This window comes from Blennius ocellaris, assembly GCF_963422515.1.
Source record: "Blennius ocellaris genome assembly, chromosome: 9".
Classification (NCBI taxonomy): domain Eukaryota; kingdom Metazoa; phylum Chordata; class Actinopteri; order Blenniiformes; family Blenniidae; genus Blennius; species Blennius ocellaris.
In genome coordinates, this window is record NC_137658.1 from 15,582,601 (window position 1) to 15,610,130 (window position 27,530).

General features: G+C 43.3%; 1 protein-coding gene across 1 annotated transcript in view; it reads right to left on the bottom strand.

Annotated features, from left to right (window-relative positions):
* LOC308134547 (connector enhancer of kinase suppressor of ras 2) overlaps positions 1-27,530 on the bottom strand; it is a gene marked incomplete at both ends in the record, with an annotated part of 61,982 nt that overhangs the window by 1,567 nt on the left and 32,885 nt on the right. The window contains 18 exons of the mRNA XM_080502315.1: positions 90-352; positions 1,134-1,887; positions 2,406-2,506; positions 2,602-2,672; positions 5,033-5,104; positions 5,226-5,299; positions 6,099-6,271; positions 6,618-6,666; positions 7,461-7,503; positions 7,588-7,625; positions 11,506-11,714; positions 12,647-12,733; positions 14,631-14,842; positions 14,972-15,099; positions 20,240-20,386; positions 24,719-24,787; positions 24,941-25,000; positions 25,791-25,910. Of these exons, the coding sequence (XP_080358441.1) occupies positions 90-352; positions 1,134-1,887; positions 2,406-2,506; positions 2,602-2,672; positions 5,033-5,104; positions 5,226-5,299; positions 6,099-6,271; positions 6,618-6,666; positions 7,461-7,503; positions 7,588-7,625; positions 11,506-11,714; positions 12,647-12,733; positions 14,631-14,842; positions 14,972-15,099; positions 20,240-20,386; positions 24,719-24,787; positions 24,941-25,000; positions 25,791-25,910 (2,670 nt within the window). The remainder of the gene's footprint in view (positions 1-89; positions 353-1,133; positions 1,888-2,405; positions 2,507-2,601; positions 2,673-5,032; positions 5,105-5,225; positions 5,300-6,098; positions 6,272-6,617; positions 6,667-7,460; positions 7,504-7,587; positions 7,626-11,505; positions 11,715-12,646; positions 12,734-14,630; positions 14,843-14,971; positions 15,100-20,239; positions 20,387-24,718; positions 24,788-24,940; positions 25,001-25,790; positions 25,911-27,530) is intronic.

The following is a 27,530-nucleotide window of genomic DNA, read 5'->3' on the forward strand; positions in this document are numbered from 1 at the left end:
CATGCATCACCTTTTAATTCGCATCATGTACAAACAATTCCTGGAACTATTGTCACGAGATTAAAAACAGCCTGTGCCAGCGGTGTTACCTTCAAGGTGCTGCGCAGGGCTCGAACCCTGTGCAGCCTGTCGTTGAGCAACGGGTCTCTGGCTCTCTGGGTGAAGCAGCGTCGCAGCTCCTGCCTGCTGCAGGGCCGCGGCTCTCCCAGGGCGGTGACGTTGGCCTGCTCCAGCGCCCGGTACAGCTGCTCCAGCCCGTCCAGCTGCTCGGGCTCGCGGCCGTCAGACACCCGCCGCTCCCTCCCCTCAGAGACCCTCCGCTCTCTGCTCTCCACTCGCAGCTCCCGCAGGTCTGACCGACAGAGACGACCAGGACAGAGGGTTCAATAAAGGAGTCACAATTTCAATAGAGAGGATGTCATCTATTACAATTTATTCATGGCATTAAATTGTATTTTTTGGGTCATTTACCAAATCTAGTGCACACCTTACACTTTGCATCTTTTGTGTGTGATAAAAACACAAATAGTTCTCATGTGAAATAGGTGACGTAATTTAAGTTAATTTTCTTGATCTCTTCTGTGCTCAGCTCTGATCCCTCAGGTTTAAAACAGTTGCTTTGAAAGCTTTGGTGAAAATGAAAATAAAGGGAAGTACTGAATCATTTAAAGCAAATCAATTTAGCTGGAATAAACACAATTAAGTCTGTTTGTCTCAATTTAAGTCTCCTGGCTGTGAAACAAAGAGGAATAGTTTGCAGTTAATCTAGAAATGTTTTACTGGTTATGGCCTTTACCACATTTTTTTTATTTTTTTTAGATTTTTCCAAGTGTATTTACTTTAAAGATCCCCTATATTCCACAAGGTTTGACTCTGAACACTCTCCACTTTGTGAAGCCTAAATTGAACAGCTCACTTAAAAATAATGTCAGATAAAGGTTGATCATTGATCATGAGGAAGTGATGTCATTTTTCTTAGTTCACTCTGGTATTTCGGCTGCTGTTTGGGTGACGTGAGGCGTCACCTGGTCTTCAGGATGAGAACAAAAATGACCAAAACACAACCTGAATCCTGCTCTTTCAATGAATTCATTCATCTGTGGTACAATCCAGAGTTTGTGTCCTTTTCTTACCCTCGTCCCCCTCCAGTAGGTCTGCAGCCTGGCCCTCTGCCTCCTCGTCCTCACTCCTTTCCTCCATGTGAACTGAAGAGTGTAACAGCTTCCCCGGCAGGGGGTCCCTGTTTCTGGGCAGACTTTGGCTCCGCTGCTTGTGGGACCTCCGGTGTGTGTGGCTGTGTGTGTGCGGGCCCCGCTCCAGAGGGAAGGGCCCGTCCCGGTCTCTGTCCCTCTCCGCAGCGTGGTGTCTCCGTACGGGCAGCGTGGCCTGCCTGCGCCTCTCTGGGGACATCCCCTGTCTGCCCAGGCCGCCGTAGAAGCCCATCTCCCCGGCCATGCTCCCCATCAGCCCGCCGTACTCGCTGTCGTTGGGTGCGGTCTGGAGGAAGTGCAGCCCGGCGCTGGTCAGAGGGGTCTCGATGAGGTCCTGCCAGGAGCGGCGCTCCCGGTGGGAGGAGCGGCATCCCGAGGAGTGGGTGCTGGTGCTGCCCGTGCCCGTACCCATCCCCATCCCGTCCCCGCGCTGGTCCTCGGCTGAGGAGTGGGAGTGCGTGGACTCACTGGAGAAGTGTCGGCCGTGCTTGGGCTCCGGGAAGGGGCTGGAGGAGTTGACCTGGGGAGGGAGAGGGGAGGTGGAAGAGACCATCTGTGGAGGGATGGGGGAGGTGGAGGCACTCATCGGTGGAGGGAGCGGGGACGGAGTGGAGCGCATGAGGCTCATGGAGCTCACTGAGCGGGGCAACTGGTCATAACTGTGGAGGAAGTTAGCCTGGATGGGCCGAGGGGTGAGGGATGAGGGATGAGGGATGAGGGGTGAGGGGTGAGGGGTGAGGGGTGAGGGATGAGGGGTGAGGGGTGAGGGATGAGGGATGAGGGATTGGGGGGTGAAAGTGTGAGCACAGATACAAGCGAAACACGCAAAAACGAGGAGGAGGATGGAGAGAGGACAGGAGGAGGAGGAAAACAGACGGGGGGTGTGTGTGTGAAGGAAAGAAAGAGATCAAAAGATGAGAGCAAAGAAGCAATGAGATGACTGGCGTGACTGCTCTGAGTGGAGATGTAACGCCACCCGGTGGTCAGACTGTGCAGGTTCTGGCAGCAGAACGCAGACGTGATGGTCTTGGCTGCTTACAGAACCAGATAGTCTGATGTTTTATTAATGCTGAGAGCTCTGGTCTATGCAGCTCTGCAGACTGTGGGCCTTTTAAGACTAAAATATTCCATCAGAATGAAGCAGGAAAAAAAAAAGTTGACGAGTGTGCACTTGTGTGAGTGTGCGTTACTCACTGATGGTGTGCGATGGTAGGTATCACAGAGGGATGATGGTCCCTCCTGCTTGAGTGTCATTGAGCCGTCAACCTCGTCTTGATCGCTCTCGCTCCAGTAATCTGACAAGAAGATAAACACACACATAAATATTAGCAATTGATTCTAAAAATAACCCAAACTGAACTGGGGTTCGGTTCTGCCAATCTTGTCTCACCTTCATCTGGGCGAGGCACCTTATCATCGGGTGTGTAGCCGATAGCAGCGAGCCCCAGTCGGTTCATCCACCTAATGGAAAGTTAAAGCGGATTGACAAGAAAGTTTGAAGAGGAAGAAAACAAGATAGAAAAGAAGAGGAAAGAAGGATGGGTTATACTGGGTGGGTGATGAATACAAAAAAACACCTCAGCCTAAATATTTTACATGGTGTCCCTTAACAGTTGATATCTGTCTAACTGACTCCGCCCGATGAGGAGAGAAAGGCTTTGAGATGATTAGAGAGACGGGTGCAGAATGAGAGAAATGATAATCCTGGGTCCCTTCCTCTACCAACAGCGTCCTTTTCCTGCTCAGGCACCCGTTGCAGTCTCCATGTCTCCATCGCAGATCCCAGCTCGTCCTGTCTGTCCCCCTGCAGATGCCTAATAATAAGGCCGCTGCTAAGAATAGAGGCTTCGTCTTCGCACAAAGAACAGGAAACTTATCATACTACTGGAGGAAGCGTCTAGCTGTGCTCCATCATCCCCCGAAAAGATCTAAAAGTAATACGTCAAACCAGTTTTAGTGTGTAATCCTAGCCCGAGATGACCTATTCCAAAACTGATGAGATATTTCATTATGATGATCAAAATCAAAGTATACAGTATATCTAAAGTTACTCTTGCATTTAATGAAATTGTATCACAAGTACTCTTAAAATTAAATGTGTACTAATGACCAGATGAAAATTGTTTCCTTTAATTAATTATTTTTGTTTTTTTTAACATTTTCTAGTCTTTCACATTTAGGCAAAAGTAATTGCTTAAATGTTCCCAAACAACTATTGCAATAAAAACATACCAAGTATTACCAGAAAATGTATTTAATGTAAGAAAGTATAATTACTGGTTTGGTTGCTCTATATTATAAAATCTTATAGTTAAACTCTTTAGACAGTGTTTACACTTCATACCATGAACTCATAAATATTTTTTTTTACTTATTTTTGTTTTTAATACTTTGACTTGATTTCTGTCCTCTTTCCAAGCCATAGGTAATGTGTGTTTCCATAGAATAAAATACGTTTTCATTCATTTCTTTTCATTAACCACAAATAGTTTTTTTGTTTTTGTTTTTTTTTCAAACTTGCTGCAAACAGGTTGAAACTCTTTAGTGCCCCCCAGTGGAGGCTTTGGAAGCTTCTGATGTTCAATTTGTTACAAATACTATTGATTTAAGATCTTTTTTTTTTTTAATCTACAGAATGAAAAGTCAAGAGTACAAAATAATCGATATTTGTTACAGCTGTTATTCATTGAAATAAGCTTTTCTTCTAGCGAGACAAAGAAATTAAAAACATTTCTTTTCAAATTAAAAATGAGTGTTAAATGTTTGAAAAGTAGAGCTGAGTGTCATCTGCATAACAATAAAACTCTATTTATTTTCAAAAAATATGGCGAAGACAATGAAGACCTTGGATAGAGCCCTGGGGCACACCAGCAGAGAAAGGAGAAGTCTGGGATGACTGAATGAACAGAAAGCATCCAGAGAGATGTGATTTTGCAGTTTTTGATTAAGTTTTCAAAAGTAAATACTGAATTTGAAGCACATACACAAACACAGAAGTCCACTGAGAAACAGTTAACCATTGTTTGGCAGTGTTTGAACCAGAAAACTTCTTTCTGTGAGGCAACAAAGCTAAACATACTTCCACAACAAGAATCCTCTTCATGAATCGGCAAACTTTCAGGAAGTTCTTGTATGACTGTAGTTTTACTGTAAGTGCGCCAAAAAGCAATGGTAATTTGATAAAGCGTATCAAGTTTTTCGTTGCTTCCTTTTTCTCTATGTCAACACCCACCTTTTTCACACATGAGCGTGTGTGCAACAGAGCTTTCACACATGAGCCTCCGAGCACAGTATGGAAGTCAAATATAGCTGGTTAATTACTCTCCCCCAATTATCTCCCCATGTCATTGAGGAGAGGTGTGGATAATTAGAGCTCATCAGATAGCGTTCCTGCAAATATCACTACGATCTCTCTCCCTCTCTCTCTCTCTCTCACACACACACACACACACACACGCACACACACACACAGTCCTGCATTGAACAACAGAGGGCCAGGTTCATGCCTTATTCATGCACAGTGTTGTGTTGGTGGGCTGTAGCCTTGTGTAAACTTGATTCACTTGGTTAAAATATTCATGAAAGGACACGTGATGTCCCTCGTCTCTAACTACTGTCCACATTAAGAGACACACACATACATACACACACGCACGCACGCACGCACGCACTCCCACACACACACACACACACACACACACACACACACACACACACACACACACACACACACACACACACACACACACACACACACACACACACACCCACACACACACACACACACACACACACACACACACACACAAAACTCAACTCACCTGTTCATTTCCTCAAGACAATCTGTGGCGAAGAAGAAGCTCTTGATTTTGGGATGACAGGCTTTGAAGGCGCTGCAGTCAGTCGGGGAGGAGAAGGCTGATTAGTGCTCTTTTTGTGTGCACACAGCAGGTTCGTGTGTGGATGCAAAATGTGCTTGATTAGTAATTTTGGCGACATGTGAGGGACACTCACAATTTCCGTCTGCACTCTATGGCTCGGTCTATTCTGAACTCGGGGAGGCTGATGAAGCCCTCAGCCTTCTCATCCTGCAGGCACAGACAGATGGAGAGTGGTGGTACATCATCATCACACAGAACAAAATGTCATGCATACTGATAAACCACTCTCATTCAATATAGTAATGCTGTAGATGAGCATATGAAAAGAACATATGTTGTTTATATTGGCCAGAGTTAAATCCCTTCGCCGTTGAACATAGAAAAGACTGACCAGGTCAGCTATATAATTCTAATTTGATTAAAACAAAATATATATTTTTTGGACTGGATATGCGCTTTACTACATAATATTGTGGATTTACTAATAATATATTGATTAAAACTCTATCTTACAATGACTTCCTGCTTTGCATGGATGTCTTTTTTTAATGAAATGGGATGAATTTGTTTGGATTATCGCTGCAACAATTTGAGGATTAAAAATTATCAGGACAAAAATGTGTCACATACTGTGTGATAGTTCACAAATTTGACAATTCATGGCTATGATGCACCACAACATAATAACAATCAACATTATTCAACATTATGTATCAATAAAATAACAGTCTTGAGTATAGGAACTAAAAGAAAATGACAGGAAATTATTGAGGTATTTATTCTTTGTTATTCTCTTTATGAGCATCTTATATGTTTGTTATATGTTTGCATTTTCATTCTCATCCTTTATTGATTCTCTTATGTAAATATTGTATTCATTTTTTACATGAGTGTTATTTCCTATGCTGAACAGTCTGATGTCTATGATTAAAATTGATGAAATTCCTCTTTAATGTCCTCTTTATATATGTCAATATAAATGCGTCTTGAAAGGAGTTAGCCTTACGTTTTGGTTGGTGTACCAGTAGAGACAGGACTCTTTGAGGATGAACCAGTACTTTCTCCATTTTTGGGTGAAGTAGCCTTTAGCGTCTTTTTTCTTCCACAGCCAGCCTTCACAGTCGCCATGGCCCAGGTCCTTACAGGAGATTCTCCTTCGACTGGCACTCGTGAGTGAACCTGCAGAGGACAGAGAAGAATCACCCTGTGTCCAAAAGGTCATGGACAATTTTCTCAACTCAACTAAGAAAAAGCTGAAATTTTCAAAACATAGTGTATCAGAAACCATGACAAAGTAGGATAATCTAAAAAATAAAATAAAAAAAAAAGTAAAATACTAATTAGAAGTGAGTTAAAGGAAGGGAAAATGGTGGTCAATGCAGCATTCTCAATCCTGTTTTTGTATAATATAATGTAAATTTCCAAGCTTGATGCCCTTTTACCCTTCAGAGGGTAGTTGTGATCCTCCAAACACAGTGCTAGTACCATCATTAGATTACCAGGAAGGATGCGAAAGAGGGCGTACCTTTACTTCTCTTTTTGGTTTTCGTTCTTAAAGAGGTGTAATGGAAAGACTGGAAAAGAGAGAGGAGAAAGACATCAGATCAAAGTCTTCAGTAAATGAAAATGCTTGATTTTCTCAGTGACTTTGGAGGCTCTTCCTCCCCACAGAGGAGCAGCCAGTTCACTCCGCATGTTTACCTAATTAATAATTTCCTCAGGTGCACAGCAGCGAGGACTTCAGACAGGGAGGAGGTCTGAAACCTCCGCAGACAAGAGGTGACCTCCAACCTGTGATACAGCACTGAAGCTTGCACCGACGCTACAGTGGCCAGTGGTAGATTAGATATTTTTTATTACCTGGAAGAATATAGGGCCCTAAATAGAAACCAGCTACTTCCATGTCAGCTTTTCGCTAATGGTTGCTTCTGGTTGCTTCTATTTTCTCACACCCTTGTATAGCATGACTGAATAAGCCTAGGTATATTTATTTATGCAACAAAGACAAATACAAATGTGTTTACAGTCAACCGAGCTGACTCACTCTATGCTAAAGGCTAATGAGTGAGAAAGCTTCCCATGTCACGGTAACCCAAATATGGAAACCAATCCACCTCCTTCGACTGTTATCTTTAATTTAATTATTATAGTCCTGAATGGATTTAATCCGAGGCATCGGTGCTGTATGTTCAGCTATTATTTGGACACAATTGATCTCCAGGAAACAGCGGATGCAGAGGCTGGGAGACTCCTGATGAATCTGAAGCCTCATTAAAATGGGTTTGAAGTCACAGAGCACCTGGAAAATACAAATATTACACAATGATTTATAAAATGTATGTAGAAAACTGCAGCCTCAGACCTGTACCTTCCGCATGGAAGCCGCTCCTGAGCTCCCTGAGCCCGAGTACCTGCAGAGAGGGCACGCAGGATTGAATAGAACCACAAACTAATTTAATTTGGCACAAAATAGGAGGTCGCAAATATGAACTCACCTGTCTGTTGTGTCTGCTCGCAGTGTGTCTGCACCTCGCTGAAAGGGAGAAACAAAACAACACATTGAATACCTTCTGAAAATCATTCAGACATTCACAGACACAAACAACACATTTACCCAGTTTATAGTTCTCGCCGGATACCTGCGGTGCTATGAATAATTAAATATTTTAAAATTCATCACGACATTTGCAAAAGAAAAATATTTTGACATAGTTTTGTCACATAGCAGCAAAAAGTATCTGGTTTCTTGGGAAAGTAACCGTCTCAACTGGCATGTCTTAATATAGCACACATAGTGGTATTATTGTAGTGTTCCTGGGACACATCAGCTGAGCTGTCAACTCTGTGTGGGTCAGTCTGATGACTGATTCCCTCATTAAATTTGGAATTAATGAGTTGGATCAGCCAGTTGGAAGTCAAATGGTGGTAAATGTGTTCTTATTTGTAGTGTGTTTGAGTTGCTCAGCTGTTATTTGGATTGGTTATGAATGGGGATTTTGCAATGAATTAACGTTAATATGAAAAGGCAATGAGAAGACTGAGAATCAAAACAGCTGAGATGTAACCATCAACATGCAGAAACTAATGTTTACACAGTATACATATCAGGTACAGTCCCTGCAGAATGATGTTAATGGTGACTTGCAGTCAGATTTCTTTCATGTTGAAGATTAGCTGACAGCTGGCGAAGAAACCAGAAGTGTCAAAGGCAGCAGCCTCCACTGCCTCAAATAGTGACATTACAGCAACCTTTTAATTTATAACATATTATTCCCAGCAATGGTCTCATGGTCAATGGTCAAGTGCTCAAACAACAAAAACATCTTTATACCATAGTGTTGGAAATAATACACCTAATAATCAAAGCTGATTTACATCCAGTTGTAATAAAGCACATAATTATCTAGAAAAACATGTTTTAATGGGATTTCACACACACAAAAAGCTCAGTTTGCATCCTAGTGTCCACCGAAGTGTCCTATGTAGCTTCCAGTTGTACCAATTTCTTTAAAATCAAACTATTTTGGGCTGGTTAAAGGTTTATATGTGTTGATTTTGATTTAATCACATCTGGTGCTGTAAGAACCCTTCACGACTGTGATCATTGAAGTGATCGGAGCATCGCAGCCCAATTAAACCTGCCTACATTTATCTGTTCCTGTGTACTTTGGCCACTTTTTTGATACATGAATGGAGCTACTTGAGAACATGTTTGTGTGCTCCGGGGATCTTTGGATCCTCGGGCACAGTGTGAAGAGATCATTAGGAGTCTTTCTTGTTTAAGAGCGGAGGGGCTCAGTCAGTGTGTCAAGGGCACCATTATCTCATAGCCCGACAAAGCTTCGGTAAAGTTCTGCAACACTACTAATGATGAAAGCTCCTTTGCGACAGCAACTACGTTACATGGTGCTTCATCTCCGGCATTCGTAGAAGAAGATCCAAGTACAAGAGAAAGACGTCACTTATCCCTGTTGCTGTTTTGCATTGATTGTGAGAAATGATACAGAAAGAACACAATTAGGTCACCGAGGTCTGCTTGTTAGTGAAGGATAAGGATAGTATACTTTAGGTGCCACCGAATAGATATGCGTCACCGCCATGAGAAAGATGCCGCTCAGAGGGTTAGAGAGGGCTGGTGTGAGCTAAGCTGTTAGCGTGCCGCTTTTGTGTGTGTTTGCGTGTGCTGTGTTTTAAGCACAGTCTGTCAGCTGCACTTGTAATTGGTCTAGCTGATGCTGAGTCATATACCTACTCACAGGGGTACATGCTTCAGTGTGTGTGTGTGTGTGTGCGTGCGTGTTCAGAATAAACTCCTATTTAGACTCTGGTGTGTCTGAGGAGATGGGGATATTAGGATGAGTTAGGATGAGTCGTGAGATGGCTGCATACAAATGCACTCCTGTGAGAGCTATTGTGTCTTTCTGTAAGGCTGTGTGTGTGTGTGTGTGTGTGTGTGTGTGTGTGTGTGTGTGTGTGTGTGTGTGTGTGTGTGTGTGTGTGTGTGTGTGTGTGTGTGTGTGTGTGTGTGTGTGTGCCCGCGCGTGTCTGTGTGCACAAAACACACACTCGTAACAGCAACAGAGGGGCGCGTTCTTCACTGTCACTGTCCTTGTCATCCCTGATGTTGGCAGCCACGCAATAACACTTATTGTTCTCATTCTCCTTTGTCTCCTCTACCTGAGACCCTTCACAACACACACACACACACACACACACACACACACACACACACACACACACACACACACACACACACACACACACACACACACACACACACACACACACACACACACACACACACACACACACCACACACCAAGTGTGAACACCATGACCTCTCCTCCTACCACAATCACCTGCTGCGAACACTTTGTTAGAAGTAAAAATCAGATCAGAAACAATGAACTGAACGAACTCTGACTCCAACAGAGAGAGAAGAGAAAAAGACAATTCCGGAGACAATAATCAGTGATAATAACGGGTAATAACATGCTAACACTCTGATGGTTTGTCTGATGACTTTTCATTTTGAGCGCGTAGGAGACATTAGCAGCATGTTTTTCTTTCTTCTGCTTCTCGTTTGAAACTCTCCTCCATTGTTTTCTGATCCTGTGATTGTTTATTGCTCCAGATCCATCTTATTGACAAATCATTCAATAATTGTAACTGCTGCTTCCTGTGTATGGCCTCATGGCCTCTGAGCGTAATTGTGCAGGAGAGAGGGAGAGCTTTTCCAGAAACACCCATTAAATATCTTTTATTTAATGAAAGTCATAGAAGGTAGCAGTTCACAATAACAGTCAATTGTTTCTATACTCATGGCTAAATTAAAAAATCTCAGGCATTCCATGTAATCAAATTTTGATAATTGTAGAATTAGGTGAAAAAAAGCCATATCTGAAGAAATATTGTAACATTTTGATGCATCTTAGTTTGAGTTTTCATATGTATACACTGAAATAATGAACTGGAAGTTTAGTTTATATGTCAGAAATTAAAAAAACTATGGACGCTACATGACTTGTATAAATATGCAGGAGTATCTCAAGAAGTGCATTTCCCACATAACTGAAACCAAACTTCCATGCAATTTACATTTATTTCACATAAACTGAAATATGTTGATTGTTTCTCTTACTAATTTCAGCTAATACCTTAAAAAAACATGTATCTCAAAATCTTCTATGTTTTAGGTTTATATGTTTTTTCACTGTGAAAAATCTGCCGTGATATTTTGGTTTTAACGTTCATGTTTTTATAGCTGTAGTTTCTCATTTTAAAATGACTAATTCGCTGAAATAGCATTGCAGGACATTGTTCTAAGAAAACACTACATTCTGTGGTAACAACTTTATAAGTGGAACAACATGCATTTATTACTACTGTGATTATTCTGCTCCTGTTTTTTCTTTATTTCTGTTGATTTGTGTTCAAATTCTGTATGTCTTCAAAAAATGTTAACATTAGTGTTGTCACATCCTTATCATAGCATGATAATTTATCTTATTTTATTTATATAATGCTCAGTTTAAGAAAAAAGTAGAATTGACCATGTCAGGTTACCTTCCCCGTAATAGTTTAATCATAAAAACAGTAAATGTGACTGAAAACAGTAAAAGCTGATATTTGGCGTGATTCTCTTTACAAGAATATTTACTTTGTAGGTTTTTACACACATACAGGAGGCTCTTCAATTCTGCTCCTTTTCATAGATGTGCACTTGGCTAGTTTTGACATTGGATGCTATTACTCCTCCGTTTGGGATTCGAACCTTGGTTCCAGGCCTCAAGGTCAATGCTCGCCCTCGGGGGAGTTTGATGGAAACGTCTCATTCAGTCACACTGTGTGTCTCGTTCATGTTTTTTATTACTATGTGTAGCTGCTGTATGTATTTAAGACTGAGTACGTACAGGCAAGGCGTCTGGTGGCTGGTCTAGGCGCAGAGTGGAGGACAACATTGAGGGGCTGATGGGAAAGCTGGGGCTGCTGGGATTGCGGCTCTTGCGCCGGGAGCGTCTGGTGGAATCCCGTCGGCTTTCCCTCCCCGGACCCTCGGGCTCCTCCTCGATCACCAGGATCTTATCGTCGCTGAGGTAACGCAGCAAGGAGTTGTCTGAATCTGTGAAGGAGACGCAGAGGGAGGGGAGTGGAGGGAGGTGGACATTAGAGGACGTACGGCCTCAATAGAAAGGATAACAGAGAGCGAGAGAGAGAGAGAGAGAGAGAGAGAGAGAGAGAGAGAGAGAGAGAGAGAGAGAAGCCTCAGACGGACTGAGATAGCACCGGGGAGTCAAGGGAGAACCTCAGAATGGAAATGGATGAGGCTGAACAGGCCTGTTCAGATAAAAATTAAAAAAAACAACAAAAAGGGATAAAAGTACCTCAGAGCTGTCGACGCTGATACGGATCCACAGCCAGGGACATGCAGCCAATCTGTTTACAGTGATTATGCTGATTTTGGAAAGACCTACTGCAAAAGTCTTGTGGGTCACAGAAAATTTTATTCTACTTCAGCTATTAGCAGATAAAGCTTCTCACCTAATTTGTTTATTATGCCCACACTGAAATGTGAAAATCTGAAAAAGTGACTGAGAGAAAGAGAGGAGGAGAGGAAGAAAGGCAGACCCCCAGCATTAGTATTGTGCTTTAATGTTATTCATAGACTTTCTGACGGCAGAGTGGAGGATCCTCGGTTGAATACAGATCGAGTCTCACAGCTAAATGGGGAAGCTGGTTAGAATTGGTCACGTAGAAATATCCCTCATTTTTCGAGAGCGAGTCTATAAATGCAATTTCCTTGCATTTATGTTTATTTGACGCCCGGTCAGATACATACCTGGCAGATATGTATCCTCACACAACCACACCACGATGGATAACCCAGAAGATGAGCTGAAATGTGTTGAACTGAGTATGAGGCAAAGCACCGCATCAGTCCCACCCGGGTGTGTAAAGTGTGTTTGTTCGAGTGTGACTGAAGAAGGAGAGGTGAGTGGTCGCGGGGGGGGGGGGGGGGGTTGTGTGTATATGTATATGTTTGTGTGTGTGTACCTCGGCTCCCTCTCTTGCCCATGCTGGGTTCCTTGGCCTCGGCCATCCAGTTATATTCGGGAGGCATGGAAACAGGTCTGAGGTCACCTGGAAGCACCAATCAGCAATCAGAGAGTCGGCTATGTGGGGTGGGCACGGGACGGGGAGGTGGTGGTGGTGGTGGTGGTGGTGGGGGTGGGGGTTTGGGCGGGAAATCCACTGGGGGTGTGAGACGTGACCGAGAGACAGCGTGAGAGACAATCGGACAGGTGAACAGGCGAGAGAGAAAAAGTGCATGTGGGTCGGTGGTGGGGGACGAGAAAGGGAGACCCTCGAGGAACTGTGTACGGCTTGCAAAACGAGAGAGAGAGTGGGAGGCCTTAAGAAATCCCTCAATGGCTTTTGTCCTCAGCACACATGCAGAGCGCCACAAATAGTCCCACAGGGCTGAATTTATTCAATCTAGAAGCCGCTCAGCAGCTGTCAACGATGACACAAAACGATGGTGATTAGTAAGTGTCAGAAATCACAGCTTACGCCACAAGATTAAGTTAAAACTGTACAAACGTCAAAAGGAAAGTGACCAAAGGAAGTGAGTTGCAGTCAGTTGACCTAATCAGCAATGACCATTAATCTTGTGTAGTTTTAATGTTGATTGCCATCTTTTTGCAAGTGTTCATGCGAGGGGGCACATCACTAATTCATAAGCGTGAGCTGAAAAGGCTCCCGCAGCATGACGAGCATCTTAGCTTCATCATAATTGTGACATTGTCAAAAAGAACTTTGAAAACGATAAAAACAAGACTTTTTCCCCTCACTGAAAAGTGACGTGAACAAACCAAAAGTGTGCAATGGACTTAGTGAACCTGATGGTGGAGAACAGGGACCTTTCACCTTTCGTCCAAAAGTTCCAAACTCATGAAGAGCCTTTCAATTCACGACAACATTATATATCCACCAATCTTCACAGACATCTCTTGTAGTACATTGTTTTTTTTATATTTTTAGAAGCTGTCTACTTGTCCTCGATAGTCTACTTTATCAAGACACGTTCACTTCTTCAGCCATTTATAGCCATTAATAGTCTGTGGATTGTGGGAGCAAACCAGAGTATGCAGAGAAATTGATCTATCTTTTATATAAATTATCAGCCAATCCCAAGCGTGTCAGTAAAGTTAGAATCTCTATGCCTCTTGTTTCAATAAATGTATCCTTTCAAATCCTAAGTCTATGCTGCAAGGTACAATTACTTGGTGTGGCAACCTTTTTGGAATCAGCATAACATGTCTTACTGTGAGAACAAAACTTTTACTTGTCATTAACAACTCATAAACTTATTTGTTAGATGTATTTGAGCCGAAAGTGACGGGACTGTTTTCACCTGACGATAGCTACTAGTCCATAATATTCGTCGTGTTATTGATAACAGCTGAGTGAGCTAGGGAGGTGGTGGTGGAGGTGGGCCCCACTCCCACATATATTCAGTTCTGATGAGAACAAACGGCAGCCATTCAGTGGAGCTGACTCACTCCAAGCAGATGGGCCTGATGGCGTCTGTGTTCGTATATGAGTCCATGAATGGCGTTTCACACAAAAACACATTGTACATTCAGAGTTTACAGAGCAGTAACCTGCCAGTGCGGTTTGTCGTCAGACCCTCGTCTTGCATGTCATGCAGCAGTAACTCGGTGGGTTCGCAGCACAGGAGTGGTCGCTGTCGAAGCGGTCTGGGACGAGGGTGGACACAGGTGGTTGGGCAGACAGGGAGCTGGAGACAGTGTGTGTGTTGGGACTCAATGTTCGGTGTGTCATTTGGTTTGTTTCTGGGACGTGCGCGTGGAAGACAAAGACAATGAGGAACAAAGCCACGAAGCGAAGGGATGAACAAACACATAAGGAGGAGCGTTGGAAAAATCGAAAGGTGAGAGAAGATGCGCCTCCACTGAGTGAAGAGTCAGAGCCTCCCTGCTCCTTTGGGACCGCACGCTCGCGCTTGATCCCTCACCATGTGTGGGGGTCTTGTCCCGCCGGCGTATACCCGTGTTGCGCCCCCTGTCGTAGTCAGGCCCCGGCGGCCCGTCTCCTTCCAGCAGGGAGAAGTACTGCCCGCTGTCCTGGTCCAAGTAGTAGCTGACCGCCTCCGAGCCTTTAGAACCGGACTGGGAGCCCACGCTGTAGCGGCTGATGTCGTCACAGGACATTAGACCCATCTCCTCCCTGTGGAGAACAGAGCTGCCATCATCATCATCATCATCATCATCATCATCATCATCATCATCATCATCATCATCATCATCATCATCATCCTCATCACCAATAATCAGCATTGTTACGTGTCGGTCTGACCTGGTGCTGTAGAGTCCAGAGACGGGAGATAGGATGTAGACGTCCTGCATGCTGGGAGCGTCCATTTTGGACATACCCAAGGTGCCACCGGGTGTTGGGGAAGTGCTGGTGGGGCTGGTGGGGATCGGCTGAGGTGAGAGAATAAAAAAGAAGGGGGGGGTGAATCCTTTTTTTTTTTTTTCCCCTAAGTCACAATAGAAGGGTGTTGAGGGATCTCAGTGTACAACCTGCAGGATGTGAGCTTTAAATCTTTTCCTGGCTCAGAGGAAAACAAACGAGCACGCAGTTTACAGTGTCACAAGGGAATGCAACTTTTTATTTGGGGTATTGTCTTTGTACTGCACTTGTTTCCAGATCATGCTGTGTGTTTTTCTGCTTTCCTACCTATCCGACCGCCTCTCCCATGCTCAATCGCTTCACTGTACTGTCATTTTGTCTCAAGCATCCTCACTCAAACAGGGCTCTCCACGTCTGTTCCCATGACAACCCCTCCTCGTGTACACTCTCCGTGCTCTGTGTCTTTCTCACTCCTCCCTCGCTCCCTCCTTCTGCGGCCACACGAGGAGGACGGAGGACCGAGGAGAGCCAGTGAGGCCCTCTGCCTCTCGTTCGATTCAAGGACACACAGATTCATTTGTCATCAGGATGTGGCGCTTCGGGTATCACGACAGCACCGTCCAACTTTCATAGGGAGCGTATTTTCTCTCAGACTGATCAGCTGGGGTGGCAAACACTTTGCTCACAACCCTCAACTTCTCCCTTTCTAAGGAAGAGGGTGTTTAAAAAACAACAACAGCAACGGCCGTGTTACTGTACTGAGAAGAACACAGTGTGGACAGAATGAATAAAGAGACGGTCAGCGTTCTTCTTCCTCAAGCCTGGTTTCATCATTCTATCAGATTCATTTCATATTCCAAACTTTCCATCATCTCCTTCCCTCCCTCCCTCCCTCCCTCCCTCCATTCCTCCCTCACAAACCCTTCATCCTCAGGCCCAGTTCCTTTCCCTCCATTCCCATCATGAAGGCAGCTTACAGTAAGAAGGCTTCACAATAAATAATGAAGAAGGGGTGGAAGTAGAAAGACATGAATGGCAGAGGGAGAGGGGAGCAAATGAAATAGGACAGAGAGAAAGAGAGAAAGGGAGAGAGAGAGAGAGAAAGAGAGAGAGGGAGAGAGGGGCTGGGAAGCTGTGCAGTGTGGTGACTTCAGCTCAGAGTGAAAACAGTAATTTAGTGATTACAGCCCACTGCTCCCTGCATGAGGGAAAAGGAGGGGGGAGGAAGGAGTAGGTGGGGGAGGATGGGGGGTGGGGGGGGGGGGGGGGGGGGGGGGTGCCAGGGGCAGAAGTAAAGGGGAATGGAACCACCACAGCGGGCAAAAATTCCAGTTCTGTTAAAAAAGCACTTAAACCATTTGACCCCCGCTGCGCCCACTCCAGTCCACGTAAAAAAATCTGCAGCTCCAAACCTCTCCAGACCAACACACACACACACACACCCACACACAAATATGCTTAAGATAATATTTTGGCTGGTAAAAGCTTTAAAAGTTCAAAATGAATCAAATGTTTACAGAATTTAATCTGTTAAGTAGTAAAAAGCAGTCAAGACTCCCCACGCTGAGTGTTCATGTTCATGTGCCTGCAATACATCTCACAAGTGAAATACTGTACTTTTTAGTCCACTGTGGCTTCAGGTGAAGATATGAGAGATTAAACTGTTTGTCACAAATCTTTCATCGGTGTCTCTTTCTTGTGATGAATTTTGTGATGAATGGCTCCCAAGCAAATCTAAACAGTCAAACAATACATTTTTTTTTAAGAATGTATCATTCTAAAACTCAGAAAGCTGAGAATCCATTCACTATATAAAGCGATGAAACATTTAGAGGGGGAAAATGCTCGAAAAAATGGCAAAAAAAAAAAAAAAAATACAGTGGAACTAGTAAGAATAACATTGCAATAACAGGCATTGCGAAATGTTCAAAAATTTCTATATTCGAACTTCTTAAAAACATCTACTTGACCTGTTGCCTTTTTAGCATTCATCTCACAAAGCAATCAAAGAAATTAGATTGTACCTCATAGTTACAGTCTTTGTATTTATCTGCTACCGAGGCATGTGAAACTACATATAGCAACGACAAGGAGCTTCACATTCTTTAGCTCCAACAGCAACAAAGCACTTATACACTGATGCTTCATTATTATTAAGACATTGATGTCATATAATATGAAAGTTCCAGTGAGAAACCATACACTCATAATAAACAGAACATCAAGTGAGCTTCTTCTTCTCAACAGAAACTAAGATTTTAATTCACGGCAGAAATTATCTGATCTATTTGTTAAAATAAGCCACAATGTGTTTTTCTCCATGAAATGATGTGCATGCCATGAACATGAAAAAATATCCCATGGTTGTGAAAAACAAGCAGTCCTTCACTCACACACACACACACACACACACACACACACACACACACACACACACACACACACACACACACACACACACACACACACACACACACACACATACACACACACACACACACACAGCAAGTTTTTCAATAATACATTAGCTGCAAATACACGCTGCCTAAAATAGCAGGTATTTACCAAGAGTAATGATTTATGAGTGGAAACGTATAACATGGGAGATTTATGACAGGGGGCTCAAGGACGCCATGTGGCACATGTGCGACTGGGTGAAGTGACCTGTGATGTGGATGCTGATGAGGCCTTCAGGAACACATGAAAATGACTTTGCAGAAGCGCAGCAGGGCATCCATGCATGCAATATGCATCCTCGCAGTAATCCTCATCTTTGTTAAAAACATTGTTATAATTAAACTCCCATCATGAAATTGTTTTTCTCGCATGATCACACACACACACACACACACACACACACACACACACACACACACACACACACACACACACACACACACACACACACACACACACACACACACACACACACACACACACACACAGAGGAAGGGAGTGAGATATGTTATCATTTAGTAGAATAGGAGACTTTGCCATGGAAGGATTTGGTACAGGAATCACATGATAATTTGCTGAGATAAAATGTTTCCTTTGTGGATCCCCGTTATAATCCAGCTGAACATTTGCCACATTTGAGCTAAACTTCACAATCATATCCTCCAGAAGCAGGCTTAGAGGTATGAGTGTGCATGTGTTTCCAGTGTGTGTGTGTGTGTGTGTGTGTGTGTGTGTGGGGGGGGGGGGAGGGTTGTTTTTAAGTGTGTGCATGTACAGTATGCATCCAAAGTCAAGCTTACAGAGAGCAGTGACCCAGTTCCTTTGAATCTCAAAGGAGCAACGAGGGAACTGATAACAGACAACATCTCTCTCTCTCTCTCTCTCTCTCTCTCTCTCTCTCTCTCTCTCTCTCTCTCTCTCTCTCTCTCTCTCTCTCTCGCTCTCTCTCTCTCTCTGTCTGTCTCTCTCTGCACATGTCCACAATGAATGCACTTGCTGCAATGCACAGATGGACAAGTGTGTATACGGACCCATGTTTAGCGATGTGTGCAGGTCCGCTCACTCTCCCCACTTCCTTAAAACACACACGCACACGCGCACGCACACGCACACACACACACACGCACACACACACACAAAACAGGCTGTTTAGCAAGATATTTTGGATTCAGTGAATTATCTCCAGTATTTGCTGAGTAGCGGCTCTTGTTTCTGAGCCAGTGGAGCTGCTTGTAGTTGCTTATGAATAATTAAGAGCTCCAGTCTCTCTGAGAGAGAACAAAACTAAAACACTCCATTCTTCTCTTCTCCCGCAGATATCTGTGCGCTCTGATCTGGGCGCTCACGGCGCGTTTTCTGTCTTAGCAGTCCATCAGGGAAGATTTCCCACAATCCTCGGCTGTTGCAGACAGCAAATATAACAATAAGCTCTTGGTAACAACTTGAGGCAACGATAACAAGGCAGCAACCTGGAAACGGGCGCAGTCTTCCTGCTTGTTAAAAACAAGGATGGTGTTGAAACCGCAGCTGACGTGATGCTTTTTAATGGTTTCGATGCAATTAGTTGATGCCACAAATGCTGGTGTGAATACATCATCACATTTTAGCAACATTATATGCTCGCCGACGTTGAGGAACAACGGAGACACAAAACAACAGTTGCTTTAAAAGAACAGAGGATTCTATGCTGGGAGAGGGAATGAAAGGGAGGATGAAGGCGAAGAGAAAGAGAGAGAAAAAGCCAAAGAGCATCTGAGCTCTGAACACAGATCAAAGCATGCATGTTGCATGTAAATGAATTAGCCTCATACAAGGTTAAAAATAGAAGCCATAGAAACACGGGAGTCTGACAAGACAGCGGCTGCTTCACAAAGCATTCAGGCAGCGTCAGACTGGCCCTCGCCTCACCTCTCTGTCCAGCTCTGCACAACGTGTTCAGTCTGGAAATTGCTCAGTGATATTTCTGGGCTATGAGTGACGGATTTACAAAGTGTTTGCCCTTAAGTGAAATGTGTACACCCTTTCTGAGCCATCCAACAAGCATGCCACCTTTTAGGAGGTTACAATACGTTCAAAAGTAGAGGAAAATGTTCTTTAAGGCAAAGGTTGAATAAATCAGCACTTGAGGTTGAGTAAATGTGAATGGAGCGACCCCCAAGTGACCTTTTATACCAGATTCACCACTGAGAGAGAGAGAGAGAGAGAGAGAGAGCAAGAGAGAGAGAGAGAGAGAGAGAAAGCTCATTCAATCAACTAGTTTCTTCCTTTACTATCATGATTTTATGGATCACAAAAAAAAAAACGTAAATTCTTTTCAAATGGAGTTTTAGCCACAAACATATTTGTGAATGGCTTTGATCTATGCCAGCAGCATGGCAGGCAGTAAGAAATCAGAGATTTGTTGGAGGATTGATGCAAGGTCAAACACTGAATAAGTTTCGTTTGAAAATATTTGTTTAAATGCCAGTAGGAGAATGTAGCGCGTGGGCAGGGGAAACAGGAAGCGAGATTGACTCAAGGATAGAAATACTGCGCAGTTTACTGCGAGCAGTCAAACCTCTACACCATAAATTTACAGATGTGAAAACATCAAGTGCAACGATAAGCGTAGAGAAGGGGAGGACACATGCTCTGGGGTGCGAATATCAATTTTCTTGCACCCTTAAAAACATCAGTCGCAGCGATCCTTGTAACTGACACCAGGAAGTGGCTGAGTCAGCATAGTGTGTGCAGAGTACTGCCGGTGCTGTTTACCTGCAGGCCCAGTGGTTTCCAGCGGACGTTCCTGAGCAGAGCCGGTGTGGAGCTCAGGGTGTTCTGGGGCCTTTTCTTCAGCGTGAGGATGACTCCGCAGGGGTCCTCTCGCAGAGCGTTCACCAGGTTCTTCAACTGCCAGCCCACCTGAGGACCAAACACACACCAGGGCTACCAAAAAAAACTGCTGCCAACCGCTGCACGGGAAATAATAACAACAAAAAACACCCAACATGCACAGCAACAGTTTTTCATCAGCTTGTATTAACTACTGCAGCAAACCACCACCACACATGTGCGCGCTCTGACACCACCTGCCCAAAGCGCTCCGTGCTCTTCATCTGTTTTTGGGCAACTTTTTCAGGCATAAAACCACATATGATCGACAGATGCTCTAAAGGTCACAAGTTACTGAAAGATTCAAATGTTTGCAGATTAAAGTACTTACAATTCACCATTTTTCTGAAAAATCCTCTTTTGAATCGTTAGATAGGCTAGTTGGAGGAAGAGGCTCTAAAGTCTGAATGTAATCATTTTATGGACGGAGCAAATTCGTGCACCAATGGAAACAAGAAGAAACAGCAAGTCACAAGATACTGCGAGGAGCACTGAATAGAAATGTAAGATAATGTTTATTTGAAGATGCTGATGCAGCAGAGCTACTTGTGGATGCAGGGAATTGCTAATATTAGTACAGTTGGACATCTTTCATGTTGCTGTCTGGAGGCCACTGAAAGAAATTATACTCCACTGCTAACTGGCTAAGAAGCACAACCACAATGTAACCAAAAATATATTCAACAAGCTTGCTTTAATCTTTTTGTCCTTTAAATGGACTTCATCACTCTGAAGCTTATATTTGTCCTGTGCATGACCTGAACCCACTGACATTACAGGGGTGGACAAAATGTATACATCTCCAGAAATATGAGGATCGTCTGTCCTTTAAACAGCGGTAGCTGTAGGATGACGGCTTCAGCCCCGACATGATTTCTCATCCTTTTAAAAGCTTCAATATTCCCGGACAGGATTTAGGTAATCTCCGAAAATGATGTCATCATCAGAAAATCTCTATTTTGATGCAAATCTGGGCTCACATGCAAAAAAGTTTAGCGATTTCCACGTCCTTGGCAGTGAAGTGCACAATCTCAAAGACTTTTCAGGTTCTAATCTGATTCATGTGATATCAAGGACACAACTAAATAACTCCCTTCGTGGGAAAATAAAATCTCCTGAGCCACTCTGCTTGAGAAACACTAATCTCTGCCCTCTTGAGGAACCCTGGAAATTATATATATTACAAATATTAGCCTTTAAAGGACTTCTGAGCTCTCGGCACTGAACACAGAGTTATTGGACCGGCCTTACAAACACTAAACGGAGGGTTGGTCACTACTGTGTCGTAGGAAAGCGAGGGGCTTTGAAGGAGTGAAAGAGTGCTGACGGCAGTGTTTGCGTGTTTCCGGCTGTCTCCAGAGCTCACAGTGCTCGTCAGGCCACTGATTGGCTACACTGGTCTCAGCTGCTGGAAGTGTCCACAGAGACTCACCCACACGCGCAGACACACACAGACAAGGCTGCTCTGACCTTATTCCTGACATAATGATGACCAACGCGTGTCGGCCTGTGGCGGCCCGTTTCCCACTCTCCTTGGCCCAGTTCAGAGCCCTGAGTTCAATCAGCGTACAAACGTCCGAGCAAGGCGCTACTGTAGCCGCTGTCCTGCCCGCTTTAACAAAAAAAGAGGGTAAACTAGGACACAGTGGAAAATTCTGAGACGGCGAGCATTCCCCTGGGACATGATTTACCAGTTTAAACTGTGATTTATGTCCTCGTCCTGCAGACGGAGCGAGTGAAGGTAACCCGCAGAAATGTGCCAGTGTGTCAAAACTCTAAAAGTCGAACAAAATGCCTTTAAATATCTGCTCAGGTTCATTATTTCTCTGAATGACACATTGATTTGAACCAAATTAGCCAGTTTGGTATACATATGGTATATAACGTATAAGTTAGAAAGATGAAGTTAAGGTTATGTTGGTGTCCTTGCCTCCCAGTAATGGATGGGATGGATGTTTGAATGCTTTGATATCAGAGATAAGGTCTGCGCTTAACATGCGTCATGATTTTTAAAGCTCCAACATGTTTTTCAGAAATATAGTTGATCAAGTAGCAGCTGTTAGGATCAACAGACCAAGCACGCTTATATTCACACTCAAGCCCCGCTATCACGACTTTTATTGTGCTTTGAGGGTTTGTTTACTTGACAACGCTGCTCAAAGCCACTGAAAATGCACATTTTTCAAACTGGCTCCCAAGGTGGAACTTTTTGAAATGCTCTTACTCCATCTCTGTGGAAATAGGGGTAAACTCAACTTTTTGAAAATGCTCAACTTCAATCTCAATGTAAACAGGGAAATGCAATTTTTATGAAACGCTGCTACTGCACATGCACACCACGGCCACAGTAAATAGTTCTTCTACACATGCGTAAGAAGACAATAACAAAACCTTTCTGAAAACAAGAATGCAAAAGAAAAACAACTTTGCATTTTCACTTGAAAGGTTGTCAGGTAAATGGGGCTTCAATCTATTATTATCTCGTCTATTTGATATAAGTTACTGACTAAACAATAACCTAACGCATGGAAATTGTGAGTTAACGTTTATCAAAATATCACTGAAACTAAAAGAAGCTACTTCTTTATTGATGCTATCTTTGGCCCCGTGCTTCCAGTCTTCGTGCTTAAATAAGTTAACCCTCTCTTTGTTGTAGAAAAGTTGAAATTATTACTGGATAAATTAAAACAAAAGGTGGCCGAACAGGGCCTTGAGTCAGTCAAACTTCTCACCCATTCTTTGACCGACCATGGTGGTCCTGTGACGGTACGAGTCAACAACAAACACAGAGGCGTCGTCGACCAGCCGTGTTTAGAAATGCTCCATTATGCAAATACACACTGAGCAAAGGCAAACTGGGAGAGACCTACCAAAATAATAGAGAATAAACTGCTGCTCGAGAGCTTTTTCAAATCCCAGGGGTCTTCATTATTTTCCCAGATGCTATTACCTCCACATAATTATGTTGCCTCTTCAAACAATCAGTTTGTTATTTGAGCAAATTCCACATTTTACCTCAGAAGAGGAGTTGTGCTGAAAACTGCAAGTCCTGTTTTGAAGTGGGCCTCAAACAGAGCTCATGCATAGACATGAAAGCGGCACTGTTGCTAAATATGTGGGATCGTCCCACATAATGATTCTATAATGTAATGGAATTTGTTCCTTCAATATGCACACTAATCTCATTTTTGAATTTACAGCCTGACAAGATAAACTTATCAGCAGCGATGTTGACGGAGATTTCTGCTGCTGGCGCGTATCCATCTTTCCTCTGCTGTTCTCTTCATCCGCTTCCTCTTCTCCCCAAGTCCCCTCTTTACGTCTTCCTCCCTGTTTGCCCCGCTCTCCCAGCTCTGCTGATTCGACCCCCTTTTACACCACACACACACACACACACACACACACACACACACACACACACACACACACACACACACACACACACACACACACACACACACACACACACACACACACACACACACACACACACCTCTGTTTCCCCCTGCTTATCTCCTTCCCCACAGTGAGGGATCAGAGTGGTGAGGGTCCAGCTGAGGGAGTAATGAAGGGTTGGAGCTGAGAGCCTGGCAGGGTGCGATCTGCACACTGTCACCCCTGAGAAATCCCCCCCCCCCCCCCATGCATCAATCAACGGCAGTCCCCGGTGCCTGCATGCAAGCTTTCACATGAGCAGCGCCTATCGAGATGCACGAGGAATTACTTACAGGGGAAAAAAAAAAAGACATCTACGTAGACACAAACCCTTTTTTTCGCCCCTCCGGAAATCTCAAATAAAACGCTGGAACAAATTGTTTGTGCCAGCGCTGACAGCACCAGGCAATAGACCGCACACTCAATCACATGCTCTCACAAGGCATCGTTCCATTTAAAATGGCTGCCCTTTTTTTTTTTCTTTTTTTTTTTTTTTAAATGTGCTTTCCTCTGATGTGATGAGTTGAAGGCAGAAATACAAAGTCTTCAAAGTGGAGCATGGGCTCACATTTCAAACCAGAAGTCTCCTTTGGGGCTTTGATACGACAAAGGGAACAAATTCCAAAAAGAGTGAGCTGACAGTCACACCGGACGGAACAAAGGTCTTGTAACAATCGTCCTATAATCTGCTCCTGAAGCAAAGCCTAATTAGCCTACATAGCGGCACAGGACGGGAAGCACCATGGTGGCGGTGGCGGCGGCGGTGGCGGTGGCGGTGGCGGTGGCGGTGGCAGATGTCATGTATCGTGACACCTCTTCAACGTAGCACAGAATGGAGAACAAAATGTCGACAGTGGAAACACATGGAAAGTAGATTTCCTGTGACTTCATGACTCCGGCATTGTGTTTGGCAGCTTTGTGACTCACCACTGTCTGATGGTTGACTTGGATCACTTCGTCCCCTGCATGGATCTTCTTACACTGGTCCGCTGGAGACTGCAGAGGCACACATTGGGGGACAGAGAAAGACAATGGGAACAAATTGAAGGAGTAATGGACGCAATGGATTCATTGTCACAGGGAAGTGTGAGAGTGAAAATTGTGGCCGGCCAAGTTTCAAGCTTCCGACTGAGTGAAACAAAAACTCACATTCTCTGTTGTTCCGGTGATAACATGGAGGCCATCGTACGTAGATTTGATATACATCCCCTGAAACAAAAGACGAGCAGTCACAGGGAAATACAAGAATTAGATGGTTTGTACATACTCATATATATTCAAAGTTTTGTAAAGTAAAAAAAAATGACCCAATGTGACAGAACAGATATAAAAGCACAATAACCAATTACTAATTTGGGGCCACTTGTACTTTGTCTTGTCATTAAGTTGACATGGTAAACGTGTGCAAACAAGCATTTGTTTAGACACTATTTAGATTTAGATTAAGAGTGACTCATCTATCAAACATTTAGACACTTATCAGAGGCAATAACTTGATTTTCTGAAATGGTCGACTCGTTACTGTATTACCAGTATGCGCCACGCAGAGACCAAAATGCAAGATTAGCAAAATGACTTAATAGTGTTCACAGGATTACAACATGTGAGCTTGATTATGAGCAACATTAAGAAGCCTGATGGATGAAGGAATTAAGCAATTAACACTTCTTGTAGCACTGATGTGAAGTTGATTTCTGTTTGTGGTCGTCACATCTCTTCTGAGCAAATGAGTTAATCGAATGATATTAAAAAATACAACCTGCAAAGCTTTCAGTAAAAGGAAAAGCTAAAGGTGGATAATGTTGGAACAAGTGTCCATAAAGACCTGCAGCAGGTGGAGAGCATTATAAACAGATTAATACCCCCCCCCCCCCCAAAAAAAAAAAACAACTCCCTGTATTATAAAGAACCCTGAACATCAACCTTTCTCCCTGCTGCTCAGCAGAATAAAGATGTCAAAAACATCAATTAGACAAGGTTTGTGCAGTTGTGTCCTCACCAGGCCTTCACTGGGCATGATGCTGGTTAGGTGGACCACCTCCAGATGGGCCGACTGGGACACCAGAGAGTCTGACGACAGAGAGATGATGTGGTCGCATATCCCCGCTAAGGTCTTACACTGGAAATAGGAGAGGTAAAGAGAGCAGAGGGAAAAAAAAAAAAAAAAACATTTAAAAAGAGAGACGGAAAGTTATTGAGATTGGTTTTGGCCCGCGAGGGACGCTGTGACCTAGCTGGAGGAGGTGAAACAGACATCATTTCATCAGATTGTTCCACATCGCCACTTCCATCACTCCAGCATACAAACTGTTTCCTGTCACAGGCTGTCCACAGGCATGCCCACCAGACACCGTCACAGACAGAACAACACATCACCAAATACCACTCGGCATCCAGGGTGTCCACACGACATTTTCTAACAGCTAAATCACCAAGCACAGGTTTCATTTATTGTTACCACTCATTTCTTTTGGCAAAGACAGAGCCTCTTATTGTCTTCACATCAACTGACTGACCCAGACACACAGTAGAGCAGTCATACCTTTATTTACTCTGCACTTTAAATGCATTTATCGGACACGTGACAAAATGATCTTCGGTATTTTCAGGTATTTCTCCCTTGAGACTATATGAGGTTATTGAAGTGATCAAACTTGGAAGTGATCGAAGGTCAAACTGTAGAGAACTAGTTGTCAGTATGATCAATCAGACTTAATTTATCCCATAATGGGGAAATGCCAGTGTTTAAAAAAAAAACTGATAACAATGAAAAACAGATAATAATAGATAATAACCTGAAAAATAACATGACAATTAGGAATATTTAAATTACAGACATAAAAATAAGACACTAATTTAATATAAAATGATTGTTTGTGTCTAAAGTTCTACAACATGTACATATATATAAAAAAGTGTGGGTTTTTTTATATATATATGTATTAAAGTGTTACAGTTCATACATACATACATACATACATACATACATACATACATACATACATACATACATACATACATACATACATACAAAAACATACAAACCTTAAGTGAGAGTTTGTTGGGTTTTATTTCATTGATAGACGGGTTTTAAGACAAAAAAATCCTCCGAAAATTGTGGAGTTTTGGTAATTTTGTTCCCCATAAAATACAAATTGCACAATATTATGCTAAAATATTGTTCCATAACAAGGTTGAATTCTATTTGCTCATATTTTAAAGCGTGCACAACTGAGGGTCAATTTATATGACTTCATATGCATCTGAGCAAAACAAAACAAAAAAAACAACAACTACCAAATGAGGAGATTTGCTTCACCTTGGCTTCTCTCTAAATAAACCTTGACTGTTTTTTTCAGGCTATTTGTCTGCTTGGTCAGGCATGCAAGTTAATTTATCAACGGCAACATCTCCGCCTTCTAATCTTAGCCGACTGACTGCTGTGGCTTTTCAGAGGCCTTCACCCTAGTTATCCTCTCTCACTCTCTCGCTCTCTCTCTCTCTCTCTCTCTCTCTCACACACACACACACACACACACACACACACACACACACACACACACACACACACACACACACACACACACACACACACACACTGAATTGCAACATGTAGAAGGAACATACGGTATGCTATCTACAGCCGTACAGTGATGAACCCTGTATAAAATAATCTTAATGAGCAAATACTGGATGATGGTTCCAAAATGAACACATGCAATCTTTGACACACTCACAT